Source organism: Panthera pardus, unplaced genomic scaffold, assembly GCF_024362965.1.
Source record: "Panthera pardus isolate Hobbes unplaced genomic scaffold, ASM2436296v1 HiC_scaffold_10, whole genome shotgun sequence".
Classification (NCBI taxonomy): domain Eukaryota; kingdom Metazoa; phylum Chordata; class Mammalia; order Carnivora; family Felidae; genus Panthera; species Panthera pardus.
Window position 1 is genome coordinate 32514374 of NW_026526655.1, and position 17017 is coordinate 32531390.

General features: G+C 36.5%; 1 protein-coding gene across 4 annotated transcripts in view; it reads right to left on the reverse strand.

Moving 5' to 3' along the window:
• Positions 1-17017, reverse strand: part of CYP20A1 (cytochrome P450 family 20 subfamily A member 1) — a 79874-nt gene that overhangs the window by 19896 nt on the left and 42961 nt on the right. For all 4 annotated transcript variants that reach the window (XM_019446315.2, XM_053906025.1, XM_053906026.1 and 1 more), the window contains 5 exons: positions 14154-14269; positions 13057-13111; positions 10015-10135; positions 3956-4067; positions 2188-2252 (listed from right to left, as the gene is read on the reverse strand). In XM_019446315.2, the coding sequence (XP_019301860.1) occupies positions 2188-2252; positions 3956-4067; positions 10015-10135; positions 13057-13111; positions 14154-14269 (469 nt within the window). The remainder of the gene's footprint in view (positions 1-2187; positions 2253-3955; positions 4068-10014; positions 10136-13056; positions 13112-14153; positions 14270-17017) is intronic.

Below are 17017 nucleotides of genomic sequence, written 5' to 3' on the forward strand. Positions count from 1 at the left end.
AGATAAAGACTGAAATATGGGCATTTGCCCGCCTCCTTTGGATTGAACTCTGGGGGCTAGCCACAGTAAGTACCTGCATGCCTATTAACAACTACTTCTTTGTTTGCTATTATCCTATGGAAATTATGAATACGAGAACCCAAGCTATCACAGGTAATTTGGGGCATATCCCTCAGATAGCAGCTGTAAAAGTTAGGCCACTAAATGTGTGCTAAGGGAGAGTCCTCTGACATGGTTTTATTGTTGGGGTGAATTGGAAGTGGGGTTAGGTCATGCCCACTTGCTCCCCTAGGTTTCAGGAAGGATCATGGCCATTACAGGGAGATGTGTGCTAACTAAAAGCTAGACCCTCAGGCAGCAGCTTCTAAAATTTCCAGTCAAACTCCTTCCTCTGTGCTGAGCCCTAGAGGAAAAGCCACAGCAAGTGCTATGCTCCCATTGTGCACCATTAAGAATTGTTTCTTGGAGGTGGGGGGGAGCTTGCTTCTGTGGTATAAGCCTGTGGGACTCATCAACACAAGCCCTGGTGGCTTTTAGAGCTACATGCTTTGGAAACCCAAATCTCAGGTGAGAGTCTTCAATTTGGGGCAGTAAGAGTACAGTCCAAACCCTTTGATCCTCAGGGAGAAGCTGGCAGTTGGGGGTTCCCTCCCAATTATATGGCACTGTGCTGGGGGTAGGTTTATGGTAAGAGTGTGCCTCATCCTTTCCTACATGTTTTAATGTGGATATTTTCTCATTTGCCCCATTGTATTGGAGTCACTAAGCTAGTTTCTGGATTTCTCTCAGAGGGATTTGCTCCATGCATGGCAACATTGAGTGCTGCCATGTTTCCGGAGGGAAATTCAGGAGCCTGCTATGTCACCATTTGGTCCCAGTCCACACTGAGGTTTTGACATTTGTCTTCATTCTTTTCAGCTGAGAATTTTGTATTAGTCTGGTTTTTAAAGTTGATAATATTTCATCCTTTACTATAGAGTAGTATTTACATTATTGTCCATTAAAATCATAGAATTTGACCCGGATTTTCTTGCTCTGACATATTGCCAATATGGTAATAATAATAATGTATTTCTATGCATTTCTTTTTATAAATAAATCATATCCAGACATTTTTCTATAGGGAGAATGTGTTAACATCAGTTACTCAAAAAGAAAACTTCTAAAAACCATAATGAACTACTGAGAATCCCTGAAAAACAGCCTGGCAGTTTCTTACAAAACTAAACATGCACTAGCCATATGACCCAGCAATTGCACTCTTGGGCATTTATCCCAAGGAAATGAAGCCTTATGTTCACACAAAAACCCTTACATGAATGTTCAAAGCAGCTTCATTACCAAAACAACCCAAATGTTCTCCAGTGGGTGAAAGGTTGAACAACTCTGGTATATCCATATAATAGAATACTATGCAGTTCTAAAACAATAGGAAACATATTACGTTGACCTCAAGAGCATTAGATTTAGGGACACCTGGGTGGCTCGGTCACTTAAGTGTCCAACTCTTAAAATTCGCTTAGAGGGGTGCCTGGGTGGCTCAGTCGGTTAAGCGGCCGACTTTGGCTCAGGTCATGATCTCGCAGTCAGTGAGTTCAAGCCCCGCGTCGGGCTCTGAGCTGACAGCTCAGAGCCTGGAGCCTGTTTCAGATTCTGTGTCTCCCTCTCCCTGACCCTCCCCCGTTCATGCTCTGTCTCTCTTTCTCAAAAATAAATAAACATTAAATAAATAAATAAATAAATAAATGCTCTGTCTCAAAAATAAATAAACATTAAATAAATAAATAAATAAATAAATAAATAAATAAATAAATAAATTCGCTTAGGTCACGATCCCAGGGTTGTGGAACCAAGCCCCGTGTCAGACTCCATGCTGATCATGGAGATCGCTTAAGATTCTCTCCCTCCTCTCTCTTTGCCCTTCCTCCTGCTCACACTAGCGTTCTCTTTCTCTCTCAATAAATAAATAAACCTTAAAAAAAAGTGATAATAGGAGAGACAAAGAGAAACAGATAGCAGATTGATGAATGAAATAGTGAACAGAAGATATAAAGAGAAAGCAGTGGCTTTCTTATGTTATATCACTGTCACATATTAAATTTTCTCCTCAAAATTTAGAAAAGGAATGCAAAACATACAAACACATGAAAATCAATAATCACAAGGATAAAAAAAGATATTTCATACTTGTGTGGTAACGGCCAAGTACTGGGATCCTGAAGTACCACACCAAGGGCATAAAGAACAAGAGTCTGCAAAAAAAAATTACTCTAGTTAGTAAAGGTCTAACAGAGATGAAGTGACTGCCAGAAAGCCGACTCATCCTAAATGCTCTTTTAATACAGATAATGAATACAGAATAAAAATAGAAAGTAAAAGAAGAAAACACAGGCCATTATTTTGATGATTTTATAGTGGGGAAGGCCTCCCTAAGTTTGTCAAAATCTGGAAGTCATAAAGGAATAACAGATTTAACTATGAAAATTTAAAACCTGCATCCAGTTAAAACAAAACAAACCAGACCAAAATCACCAGTGAAAGATAAATAATAAGAAACACATAAGTGTTTAATAAATAAAATAATAAGAAAAACACATTTCCCATATAATTGATAGTTAGTATGTACAATACACAAAAAGACATTTAAGCTTACTAGAAGAAAGAGTAAGTTAGAAGCACGTAATTCACAAAAGAAGAAATACAAACTTTTAAATATGTATGAAAAGCTGCTCAATCATTCCAATGATCAGGGAAAAGCAAATTAAAATAATGATATAGTATGTCATATAAGAAATGTGTAAAAAGTTCATAAATCCTGAAGTGGTAAGGATATGGAGAGAAAAAGCATTCTCATACACTGTTGCTAAAAATATAAACTGTTTTTTAGAGGGCAACTTAAATTTAATATACATAAGCAGTTTGACCCCAAAACTCTTATTTCTAAGGCTCTCTCTACTCAATACCTATACAAGTATACAGTCTGTAATAACAAAACAAATGATGTCAATCTAAATTTCAACCAATGGAGACTGCTTAAATAAACTACACAACACACTCATACAATGGAATACTCTATATCCATTAAAAGTAATGAGTTGGATCTGTATTAAATACCAGTTGTACTAATAGTCATGATACACTTAATTAAAGAAGCAAATTAATGAAGGATATATGAAAAACAACCTTTCACATATAAATTCAGTTTTTAAAATACATACATATGGGGCGCCTGGGTGGCTCAGTCGGTTAAGCGTCCGACTTCGGCTCAGGTCATGATCTCGCGGTTCGTGAGTTCAAGCCCTGCGTTGGGCTCTGTGCTGACAGCTCAGAGCCTGGAGCCTGTTTCATATTCTGTGTCTCCCTCTCTCTCTCTGACCCTCCCCCGTTCATGCTCTGTCTCTCTCTGTCTCAAAAATAAATAAATGTTAAAAAAAAATTAAAAAAATAAAATAAAATACATACATATATGTATATTACACACACAGAGTAATATACATACATAGAAAAAGATCTATAAAAATACTTTAGTATTAATAGTAGCACACATGAGGAAGGAAGCCTTTCTATTATTTAGACTTTAAAACAGCATATGTTATCATTTAAAATAACTGTGTCCTTCATTTATTTTATTTAAGTTTATTTATTTTGAGAGAGTGAGAGTGAGTGAGCACAAGTGGGGGAAGAGCAGAGAGTAGGACAGAGAGAAAGAATCCCAAGCACAGTTAACACTGTGAGTGCAGAGCCCAACATGGGACTTGAACCCACGAACCATGAGATCATGACCTGAACCAAAGTCAGACACTTAACCAACTGAGCCACCCAGGTACCCCGTGTCTTTGATTTAATAACAGGTATAATTTATTGGACATTTTAGACAATACAATTTAAAAATACACACTAAAAGAGTTGAAAAGAACAACTAGATGAGTTAGTAAGTATAACAAATATTTCCTACCTCTCTAGGAATAATAAATTTGTCAACCTTTCCTTCAATATCTTGAAGCCGGGCAGAAACTGGAGTCAGTTTGGCAGTCCGAACTGTTTCACAAAGTACTTGCCGACAATATCTGTTTAAAAAAAACATTTTTACAGATTTTTACTCTGGGAGAGGCAGTTTGAAATGTACATACATTTTAAAATGTCATTCAACAACTTTAATAATCTTCCTAATTTGAAATAGTCACATCATAATTCTAATGTGTTTTTTTTTTTTAATTTTTTTTTTTTAACGTTTATTTATTTTTGAGACAGAGAGAGACAGAGCATGAACGGGGGAGGGTCACAGAGAGAGGGAGACACAGAATCTGAAACAGGCTCCAGGCTCTGAGCTGTCGGCACAGAGCACGACGCGGGGCTCGAACTCACGGACCGCGAGATCATGACCTGAGCTGAAGTCGGACGCTTAACCGACCGAGCCACCCAGGCGCCCCAATTCTAATGTGTTTTAAAATAAGTTATGTATTAGAGGTATATAAAGTCCAGGTAGGTATAAATTTAAACAAATGAAAACAACTTTAAAAGTACCAGAAGAAAACTCAAAACAGTTATTTTTATATTTGAGTGCAAAAATCCTTTATTTTTAAAATAAAATAAAAATAAAAATATTGACACGACAGAAATCATAAAGAAAAATACAAATAATCCAAGTATGAAAATGTAACATATTTGCAATTGTAAGTACAACTGAAAAACAACTAGGAAAAATATTATCACAGTGCGTAACAGCTCTTTAAAAATCCATAATTGGGGCGCCTGGGTGGCGCAGTCGGTTAAGCGTCCGACTTCAGCCAGGTCACGATCTCCCGGTCTGTGAGTTCGAGCCCCGCGTCAGGCTCTGGGCTGATGGCTCGGAGCCTGGAGCCTGTTTCCGATTCTGTGTCTCCCTCTCTCTCTGCCCCTCCCCCGTTCATGCTCTGTCTCTCTCTGTCCCAAAAATAAATAAAAAACGTTGAAAAAAAAAAATTAAAAAAAATAAAAATAAAAATCCATAATTATTGGGGTGTCTAGGTGGCTCACTCAGTTAAGTGTCCGATGCCTGACTTCAGCTGGAGTCATGATCTCATTGTCATGAGATAGAGCCCCAAGTGGGGCTCTGCACTGGGCATGGAGCCTGCTTGAGATTCTTTCTCTCCCTCTGCCCCACCCCAGCTCGTGCTCGCTCGCTCTCTATCTCTTTCTCCCTAAAAAATAAACAAAAATTTATAAAAATAAAAATAAAAATAGATAATGAAAATCATCAAACACCCTGAAGGAAATATGGACAAACATAAAAAAGTAATTCACATACAACAAAATACAAATGTCCTGCAAACATATGAAGTGATACTCAACCTCTTTAATGGTGGAAAAATTGCCAATTATAGCAAATTAAAAAAAGTTTTTAACGTTTATTCATTTTCGAGACACAGAGACAGAGCATGAGTGGGGGAGGGGTAGAGAGAGAGAGAGAGAGAGGGAGACACAGAATCCAAAGCAGGCTCCAGGCTTTGGGCTGCCAGCACAGAGCCTGACGTGGGGCTCGAACTCACAGACCGTGAGATCATGACCTGAGCCAAAGTCGGACGCTTAACCAACTGAGCCACCCAGGCACCCCTATAGCAACTTTTTCTTACTTGACAGATCAGCAAAGATGAAATAGAATGACATTAGACAATACTAATAAAAAATGGGGAAAAGAGGGGTGTCTGGGTGGCTCAGTGGGTTGACTTTCGCTCAGGTCATGATCTCAGGGTTCATGAGTTCAAGCCCCATATCAGGCTCACAACTATCAGTGCAGAGCCTGCTCAGGATCATCTTTCTTCCTCTCTCTCTCTGCCCCTCCCCAGCTTGCGCTCTCTCTCAAAAATAAATATGTTTTTTAAATGGGGAAAAGACATTTATATCCAGTTGTTGGAAATATAAATTGGTACACCCTTTCTGAAGGATAATTTGGCAATGTATAAAAATATTTTTTTATTTTATTATTTTTTTATTTTTTTATTTTTTTTTATTTTTTAATATATGAAATTTACTGTCAAATTGGTTTCCATACAACACCCAGTGCTCATCCCAAAAGGTGCCCTCCTCAATACCCATCACCCACCCTGCCCTCCCTCCCACCCCCCATCAACCCGCAGTTTGTTCTCAGTTTTTAACAGTCTCTTATGCTTTGTCTCTCTCCCACTCTAACCTCTTTTTTTTTTTTTTTTTTTCCTTCCCCTCCCCCATGGGTTTCTGTTACGTTTCTCAGGATCCACATAAGAGTGAAACCATATGGTATCTGTCTTTCTCTGTATGGCTTATTTCACTTAGCATAACACTCTCCAGTTCCATCCATGTTGCTACAAAAGGCCATATTTCATTTTTTCTCAGGCAATGTATAAAACTATTAAGTGTACAACACAATTAGAATAAAAGCTAAAATGTATTGAAATGTTATCATAAGCCAGTTCTATTAAATATTCTCTATGCACTATCTCACTTAATCCTTATTTAAACCTCATGGATGCTATTATTATTTTAATTTTACAGATTTTTAGAAATGAGGCAATTTTTTTTAAATTTTTTTCGATTTTTTTTTATTGAGAGAGAGAGAGAGAGAGAGACAGAGTGCAAGGGAGGGGCAGAGAGAGAGGGAGACACAGAATGCAAAGCAGGCTCCAGGCTCTGAGCTGTCAGCAAAGAGCGCAATGTGGGGCTGGAACCCATAAACCACAAGATCATGACCTGAGCCAAAGTCGGATGCCCAACAGACTGAGCCACCCAGGCGACCCATAAAATGAGGCAATTATTTAAGATCAACACAGCAGGGAAGTGGTGTCAACAGAATTCAAACCTAGGTCTGTCTTAGTCCACACCCCCTTATCGTAAATACTAAGTTACTGTATATATCCTTCAATAATAATCTCACTTCTAGGACTTTATTAATAGAAACAATTGGAAATATTAACAAAAATACAAGTGTAGGAAAGTTGGCTGTTTATAATATCTAAAAACAACAAAAACAAAGGAGGCAAATCCTTCCTTTCCTCTTTGAACAAGTATTTATTAGGTACCTACTACATTAGAAGCACCATGTTAGATACTGAACTACAACAGTGAACAAGACAGATACCCACAAAGGGACTCAAAGTCTAGTTGGTAGGGAAAGAGAAGGTGGTAGGGACATCAAGGATGACAATTTAAAAAGCATACTAATGGTTATGATAAAGGAAGTTCAGGGATTTGGGTAACACATGGCATAGCAGGAGCACCTAACTAAAGAAAGGACTTTGCAGAGAAATAAGCATTTTAGGCTGAGACCTGCTGGGAAAAAAAAAAAAAAAAAAAAGGCGTTAGCTAGAAGACAGGAAGAGAGAATCTAGACAAAAGAGTAGTCTGCAAAAGCCAGAAGATAAGAAAGACTACTGCAGCTTTGCAGAAACAAAAGAATTTTAGTATATCTAAATCCTAGAAATGAAAAGGTACAAATAAAAAGAGAAAAGATGGGAGAAGAATACAAAGCCCAGCTCTTGGAATGCCTCATAAGCTACACTGGTGAGTTTAAATGTTATCTTAGGGGCAACCAGAAGTCACTGAAGGCTTTTAAATTAGGGAGTCATCTGCCCAGATGCTGACTCCCTAGGTATAGAAAAATCACTAGCACAGTAATTCTCAACATTAGAATTATCTGAGGAGCTTTTGAAAACTGATGCCTGGAGATTGTTGGTATGGAATTGGTCCTAGGTTATCTGTATGTTTAAAGCACCCAGTGTTTACAGTGTGTAGTCACAGCCTCCAGTAGCAATTTGGAAAATGGACTGGAGGGGACCAAGATCCAAGGCTGTTGAAATATCCCACGCAAGTTGATGGTGGTCTGAATAGAGTGGGGGCGATGAAAAGAATTAAAATCAAACTTCCAACTATAATGTGTTTGGAAAGTACAAACAACAAACCTAATAACTGATTGGATGTGGTGGAGTTATACATATATAAAAACAGTCCATAAAATATTTAGAGAAAAAATTAAATTTACAGAAGATTTATATTTTTATATTTTAAAATATTTTGAAATTTTTTATTTTAAATATATATGTATATATGCACAGAAAAAGCTGGAAAAATAGTAAAAATAGTTAACAATTGTTATCTCTTAAGGGTACACTTACAAAAAACCTTCACCTTCTACTTCATACACTTCTGTATTATAAAAACTTCAAAAGACAATTATGTATTACTTTCAAAATGAAAGGTTATGAGGAGCCTAGATGGCTCAGTAAGTTAAGTGTGTGACTTCAGCTCAGGTCATGATCTCATGGTTCGTGAGTTCGAGCCCCACATTGGGCTCTGGGCCGACAGCTCAGAGCCTGGAGCCTCCTTTGGATTCTGGGTCTCCCCCTCTCTCTGCCCCTTCTCCCCTTACACTCTCTCTCTTACTCCCTCAGAAATAAATAAACATTAAAAAATTTAAAAAAATAAAATGAAAGGGTTAAATTTAAGGTAATGAATAAAACTTCCAACATTTTGAGGAATTTGTAAGATAAGTCTCCCTATCTTCTTTTCTATAGTTAAAAGAGATAAATACAAAGGTAGGGTTGGTCACCTGCTATCCAGACTCAGACTTCAACACCTCAAGCAGTCACAGTTGTTATTAAAAAAAAATCTTTTTAGGGGCGCGTGGGTGGCTCAGTCAGTTGAGCGACCGACTTTGGCTCAGGTCATGATCTCACAGTTCATGAGTTCGAGCCCGCGTTGGGCTCTATGCTGACAGCTCAGAGCCTGGAGCCTGCTTCTGTTTCTGTGTCTCCCTCTCTCTCTGCCCCTAACCCACTCACATTCTGTCTCTGTCTCTCTCAAAAATAAATAAACATTAAAAAAAATTTTTTTTAATCTTTTTAATTAAGGTATTATTTACATATAAAAATTCATCTATCTCACCTGTACAATTTAATGAACTTTAGTCATTGTGTATAACTGTCTAACCACAACCACAAGCAAAATACAGAACAGTTCCCTCACCCTAAAAACTTTTCTCATTCTCCCTCCTAGTTGATCCCCTCCCTATTCCTGGCCCCAGACAACCACTGATCTACTTTCTATCACTACAGTTTTTTTCCTTTTCCTAGAATTTCACCTTAATGAAATCATATTGTATGCACATTGTATGTGTTTGACTTCTTTCACTTAATAGAATGACATTTATCCACATTGTTGTATATATATTATCATATTTTTTTTTTACTACTTGGTAATATTTCAAGATAACACAATTTGTCTATTCACCAGTTGATCAACATCTGGACTGCTTCTACTTTTTGCTATCATGAATAATATTGCTGTTAAATTGGCATAAAGTTCTCTGTGTGGACATATTTTTTCATTTCTCTTGGGTAAATGCCTTGGAGAATTTTGGGGCTATATGGTTAAGTGTATGTTTAACTGCCACATTGTTTTCCAACAGGACTGTACCATTTTGCATTCCCATCACTAAGGTTCCACTTATTTGAACATCAATGATACTATTTTATACAGTTTAATGTAAAGGTTTCCCAGAACTACCTTATGGTTTTTATTTTTGTTTTATTTAAGAGAGAGAGTGTGAGCGGGGGAGAGAGACAAAGGGAAAGAAAGAGAATCACAAGTGGGCTCCACACCGAGTGTTGAGCCAAAATCAAAAGTTGGATGCTCGACTGAGCCACCCAGGCACCCCTATCTTATGATTTTAAAGAGCAAATTAAATTATCTAAGTCCTATAAAAATATATACCTTTCCCAGATATTATCATTAGCTTTAAATAAGCTGGTTAAACTTATTAGTGAGAATAAGAAGTTCGTGAGTTCAAGCTCTGCGTTGCCTTGTGCTGACAGCTCAGAGCCTGGAGCCTGCTTCAGATTCTGTGTCTCCCTCTCTCTGTGCCCCTTCTCAGCTTACATTCACACACTCTCTCTCTCAAAAATAATAAACATTAAAAAAATTAAAAAATTTAAAAAAAAAGATAGTTAAACCAATTCAAATTTACCTTTTAATCATCTCTTCTTCTTTTTATTGTATTCTTACCTGAGCTGCTCAATTTTCTCTGGAGTAATGGGATCCTTCCCCAAAACTTGGTCTATCTCTTCATAAAGTTTTTTCTGAACCTCTTCAGAGGTGGTTAAAAAACAGATTGCCCAGGTGCACACTAAGTAAAAATTTATATTAATAACAATGAAAATAGCTAACTCATAGTTTGGGTACTATTATTATTTTGTACCTGTATTTTCCTTTTTTTCTGATAGGCAAGATACCTAAATGCTACCAAAAAATAAAACAAGATTATTCACAGGATTTGTACTTCATTGAACAGAACACAAATATTTATAGAACATTCCTAAAGAGATAGTACAATCTGGAAAATTTCTTTCTTAAAAACTGGCAAGTAACTGAAGCCAAAAATGCATTTTAACTTAAGTAAAAATAGTAATGATAATAAATAAACTTCACATCTGAAGGAGTGTTAAATGCTGACAACTGTAACGGACTGTCTGGTTCATCCAATTTTGTGTAATAAAAATACTGATTTATCAGTTCACTCAGGAACCCTAATGAAATGATTCATACAAATCAAAGTAGCAGGAGATTTACCTATAAATCAATACTCTAAATTTTTACTTGTAATGGTAGATACAATGGCTCAAGAATTGGTACCAGTTATTGCTTAGGACAGTGGTTGGTTCTCAAGGTTCTCAAAAACCGCCTGGGAATTGATTGATAGCACAACCCCACATTTCGCAGATTCTGATTCAACAGGTTTAGGAGAGTCCACACATCTATACTTCCAACAAATAACAATTATTTTGATGAACACCAAGATTGGAAGATTATTAAACTTATGGACTTATTTTTGCTTAAAATGGTTTATAGATTATTCACTGAGAAAATGAGAAGATAAGAAAATTACATGATGAACGTAAAACAGAGGTAATAAGAGTAGTTATATTTCCTTTAGAAATCCACTGGGATTGCAAACTATTCAGAGAATGGAACCATTCAGATACATAGTACCTTTTGCCCTAGATTATGCTTGAGATGACTCTATCTATACTATTTTTTCTATGTCAAGTACTTTAAAAAATGCATTAAGTAGTTTCTACCTCCACTTATTAATTATCTCTTTCTTGAACTAAGGGCTGTCTTAAATTTGTTTCAAAGTTACTTTTTTTTAAATGTTTGCTTTATTCACATATTATTCAATTCCGATTCCTGGAAAGGACATAATTCACTTTCTAAGTGTTATTACCATTAAAATTTATAGCTGCCTGGTACTCAATTATTTTTTTTTTTACTCACATCCAGAGTTTATAAAAGGCACATGAGTAACTGCCTGTCCTTAGCTTTTTCCTACAAAAACTTCTTTATTAGGGTTTTTGAGTGAACTACAGAATTTGTATTTCACAAGTGACATGAAAACTTGTACAGACAGTGCATAATATGTACGCAATTTTACAATATATAGTAATATACAACACTAAAAGAGTACAAGGATATGCACACAGTAGGTACTCATATACCCCACCTTACTGTATCATCACTTAAAATATAATTATATAAGCTTAATAATCTCAAACATTGGTTCTTTTGTAGAACTCCATCAAAAAGTATGACTGAACACAACTTAAATGTAAGATTTTAAGTCACTGAATGTTCTTTAATTATGATACTGAACCAAAGACACAACTGTATATTTGAGAGATACCTAGGAGGTCATCTAGAGCTAAACTCTTATTTTAGAAAAGGGAAAAATGTAAAGCAAGTATCTTGCTCAAAGCTAATTAGTAGTAGAGGAAGGACTTTAAAGTTTCCTACTATCTTGACTCTCAAAAACTTTAGAGATACCTTAAAAAATAACCAACCCATGTGCAAAGAAACAGTGAGTGATAGGCTAAAATCCCCCCTAAAAACTGCAATACCATTAAAACATTAACTTGACTTTGGAAATGGTCACTTATTGTGTTCTGTATCCGGAGAACAACCAATTTAGATTTTTTTGAAGGTCTTTAGCAAAGATATATTTTAATATAGTAAATTTTTTTAATGTTTATTTTTAGTTTTGAGAGAAAGTGTGAGTAGAGAGAGAGAACTCATGAACAGAAGGGAAGAGAGAAAGGGAGAGGCAGGGAGGGGGGAGGGGCAGAGGATCCAAAGCAGGCTCCATGCTGAGGGCAGAGAGCCCCAGGGGGGCTCAGGATGTAGGGCTCAGGCTGGAACCCAGGAACCCTGAGATCATGGCCTGAGGTCAGATGCTTAACCGACTAAGCCACCCAGGTGCCCCTAATGCAGTAAATTTTTAAAACAAGTTAAGTACTTCTAAAAAAAGTTCAATACATTATTTTTGACACATTTGACCTAAATTCCACAACTCTAGATGTCAAAAATTTTATAAGGAAGAAAAATGTATGGGAAGTTTACATTTTGAATCATTGTTTTTAAACAAAGTTGTAAGTGAAATCCTTCAAATGAATAATTTTTTTTCTATTTCACACTGTTATTTTAGTATTTCCTTTAACATTTTATACTAGTATATTTTTAGAAACATACACAGATTTTTATAAACACCATATGAATTAATGGTACTCTGCTAAACTAAAATACAGTAAGGAAACATAGAAACATATCACACATTTTAGAATTTTAAGTAAAAATCACCTTCAATTCTACCAAGAGAGGAGTTCTTTTAAATTGTGATCTCTGTGGCCTATATCCTCTGTTGGTAGACCTTAATAAGAGCAAACTGGATTGGAGTCAAAGAGAAAAGCCGCAGCAGGAAATTGAAAATCTCACTGCTCTGGTTGGAAAGTGTCAATAGCAGTTCATTTTAAAGGCACTAACTAGAATTCACAATCCATAAACTGTGTCAAGAAATTTATGGCAATGTTCAGAGGTGGCATAGAGCACCTGGGGTTAAAAAAAAAAAAAAAGGCAGCTGTGTGAATCAAGCCTTTTAAACAAGAATAAAGAAGAAAAGAGACAGGAAATTATAAAGAAGTCTTGCAAACAATGTTTCTTTTGTTTTATCCCTATGTATTTTATAGTATCTCTCAAAAAAAATCAGTTTATACTTACATTTTGCAGTTATTATGCAACTGGCCAGAGAAAATATCATACTGTCTTCAAGGATCTAGGAAAGAAAACTAAGTTTAGAAAGTGTAAAATGTTTAAGGTGGCCTCTATTAGATCCTATTAAAATAATGTGTAGTATAGAATTAGGGTCAAGGAAAGGAAAAAAAGTCTATTATTTCTTTACAATGTTTTCACTTAAAAAAAGTCTAATGTAAAAACCAATCTAAATACTGTATTGATTTTTTGATGCAATAAACATTTATCAGTAATATCACTGGCTCATGATATGCTTTTTGCAAATATCACTGGCTCAATCCTATCTTTCTGGCTTGGCCCGATGCAGCAGCAAAGCCTCAAGAACAATGGAGAAGAAGCTGCCATTGTCCTTGGAGCCTTATTCAATTTCTGCACCCATACACATACCCAGCAAACCATTCTATCTCTGAAATTTGCATGCATATTGTGGGCAGAAGATTCCTATAAAGAACAGGTGTGGACTCTTGTTCTTTGCCTGACAACACCACACAGTGGTATGCTGGGGGTAACAGAGGCACCCTGGGAACAAGCCAAGCTGCTATATCTAGTCATTTAGGTAGAGCAGCTTGGCTGATAAAGACTTCTATAAGTCCACGGGGGCACCTGTGTGGCTCAGTTGGTTGGGTATCCAACTTCAGCTCAGGTCATGACCTCACAGACCATGAGTTCGAGCCCCACATCAGGCTATGTGCTGACAGCTCGTGGCCTGGAGCCTGATTTGGATTCTGTGTCTTCCTCTCTCTCTGCCCCTCCTCTACTTGTGCTCTTCTCTCTCTCTCAAAAATAAACTTAAAAAAAAAAAGACTTATACAAGTCCTCCTCTTTTATGATAGAAGAATTTTGATTCAGTATTTGCTTACTCAATATTAATTAATATACAGCTGATTCAAAGATCTAAATACCTGTACTAACATGAGACTAAAATACCTATACTATTTATAGATGATGTACAATAAAAGAGAAGCCACTAAATTTTAGGAGGGAATCTGGATTAAAGTGAATAAAAAACACACTATACATGTGTGATTATCATTTATTTGATAAACACTGAACAATTACATCACCTGCTGGTCATTGAGGTTCCCTTGTACTAAGGAGTCAATGAAAATATGTTGACTGAAGTTCCTTCCTTTTCGTTCTTTTATGATTTTCTTTAAGATATATTCCAGTTGCATAAGAGCTTAGAGAAGAAATCCAAAAAAAATTTAGAATATAAACATTTGTAAAGACTGAACATTTTTTAATATTTTTGTACACTGTTGCTATGTGCAGAACAAAGCTTGCAAAAGTAAAAGAGGTGTAACCGGCAATTTTTAAAAAGCTAATTTATGCTTAAATTCATGAACTTTCTTTTCCTTCTTTTTTGCTAAATTTTACATATAAAAAGCTGTTTAAAGCATGTAGGTACAATTTAAGGAATAATTATAAAGCAAACACCCATAACAGCACCACCTACATCAAGAAGTAGAACTAATACCAGCACCTGGGAGGCCTCCACACACATAAACCTCTCCTATGATATTATCTACTTTCCTTCTAAATTCTGTCTTTTTAACTCCATTCCTCTCCCACATCAGGCATTTAGCAACAGAAACAGATGTAAAATAATCAGAAAAGTAGATTTATGAAACCAGAAGGATACAGAATAAATAACTGATATCCAACAGTCAAAATTATCCCGAAGTCATTGCTCAGTCTCCATCTTACTTGACCCATCACAGGATTTGATGATGTTGATCACATAGCCTCCAGGTGTAAAATTTTCATTTGAATCTTGGGGTTCCAATGTTCTCCTGGACTCCATACTTACCCTACCTTGCTGCCTGCTCATTCTGTCTCCTTTTGTTGATTCCTTCTCTTGAATTTCTTAATGATATAATGTCCAAGGTCAGGACTGAGTTTTTGGACCTCTTCTCTTTTACTATTACATTCTTTACCTTGATGGTCACTAGTCTCAAGGCTTTAAATACAAGCTATTGACTGAACACTCCCAAATTTATATTTATAGTCAGGAACTCTTTCCCCTTAACTCCAGACTCACGTATCTAACAACCAACTTATTAACCTCTCCACTTAGATGTCTGAAGCATATTAAACATAACATATACACAAATGAACTCTTGATTTTTCTCCACCAAAACTCGATCGTCCTACAGTCTGCCCCCTCTCCTTCATTCTCCAACTACTTCATTCTCCAACTTCATTCTCCAACTACTCAGGCCTAAAACCTTGGTGTCACCTTCTCTCTTATACCACACAACTAATCTGTCAGTTAATGTTGCTGTTCTATCTCCAAAATACAGAATTATTCTCCCTTACTATTTTTTTTAATTCTATATTTTCTGTTGCCTGCCACCTAGTCCAATCCACATTATTTCTCTTGCCTGTTTCATTGCAATAGCCCCTGAATTAGTCTCTGCTTCTGCTCTAGGTGCCTATAATCCATCACAGCAGCCAGAATGACCCTTTAAAAACATAACCCAGATTGGGGTGACTGGCTGGCTTAGGTGGTAGAGCATGCAACTCTTGATTTTAGAGTTATAAACTCAAGCTCCACGTTGGATGTGGAGATTACTTAAAATAAAATCTTTGGGTGCCCCTGGGTGGCTCAGTTGGTTAACTGTCTGACTCTTAATTTCAGCTCAGGTCATAATCTCATGGTTCATGGGAATGAGCCTCACATTAGGCTCTGTGCTGACAGTGCAGAGCCTGCTTGGGATTCTCTCTCTTTCTCTCCCTCTCAAAATAAATAAACATTAAGAAATAGTAAAATAAAGTAAGATCTTCAATAAAATAAAATAAAATAAGATCTTTAAGGAAAAAAAGCAAACATAACTCAGATTATAACTGTTCAAAACCTTCCAGTGGCTTCCTATCTCATAGTAACAACCTAGTTTACAATGATCTATAACTCTGACAAAACCTGTCCCTCTCCCCAATCTTTCCGGTCTCATCTCCTTCTATTCCTTTTCTGACTGTCTCCTCTCCAGCCACAAAGTTCCCTGTACACCAAATAAACCAGAATCCCACCTCAAGGACTTTGTAATTACTTTCCCTCTACATGGAATCTCCTTCCTTTGGATATGGAGATATTCACATGATCTGCATTGCCTGGTTTCCAGTGTTAGCTCATAAGTTACCTAATCTCAGTGAGGCCTTTCCTAATAACTAACCCTATTCAAAATTGCAACCTTCTCATCCCTGGCACGCCCTATTCCCCCTCCTGATTTAATTGTCTCCATAGCACTTTTCATCTTTTAACACACTATTCGGTTTACTTATTTAAAATTATTGGGGGCGCCTGGGTGGCTCAGTCAGTTAAGCGTCTGAACTTCAGTTCAAGTCATGACCTCACTCACGGTTCGTGAGTTCAAGCCTGCATCGGGATCCGTGTTGACAGCGTGGAGCCTGGAGACTGGTTCAGATTCTGTGTCTCCCTCTCTCCCTGACCCTGCCCCGCTCTCTCTCAAAAATAAATAAACGTTAAAAGAAAAATTTTTTAAATACATAAAGTAAAATAAAATAAAATAAAGTAAAATAAAATAAAATGAAATAAAATAATTTGCTGCCTCTTCCCACTAGAATGTGGAGCCACAAGGACAGGAATTGTTTGTTCTGTTCATGGACATCTTTCCAGCACCAAAATCATACCAGAATATTACAGATACTCAGTAAATAGTTATAGAGTGACATGAATGTAACACATTAGTGATTAATATGAGAAATTATTAATACTGTACTGCAATGGTTCCCAACTTTGCTACAGATAAGAATCACCTAGGAAGCTTTTTCTAAAAAATCGTAAAGTACAAGTCACACCTCATACCAATTAAATCCGAATGTTTAGGAATGGAAGCCTGGCTTCTATATATATTATATATATATATAATATATATATATATATATATTATATATATATATAAATTTT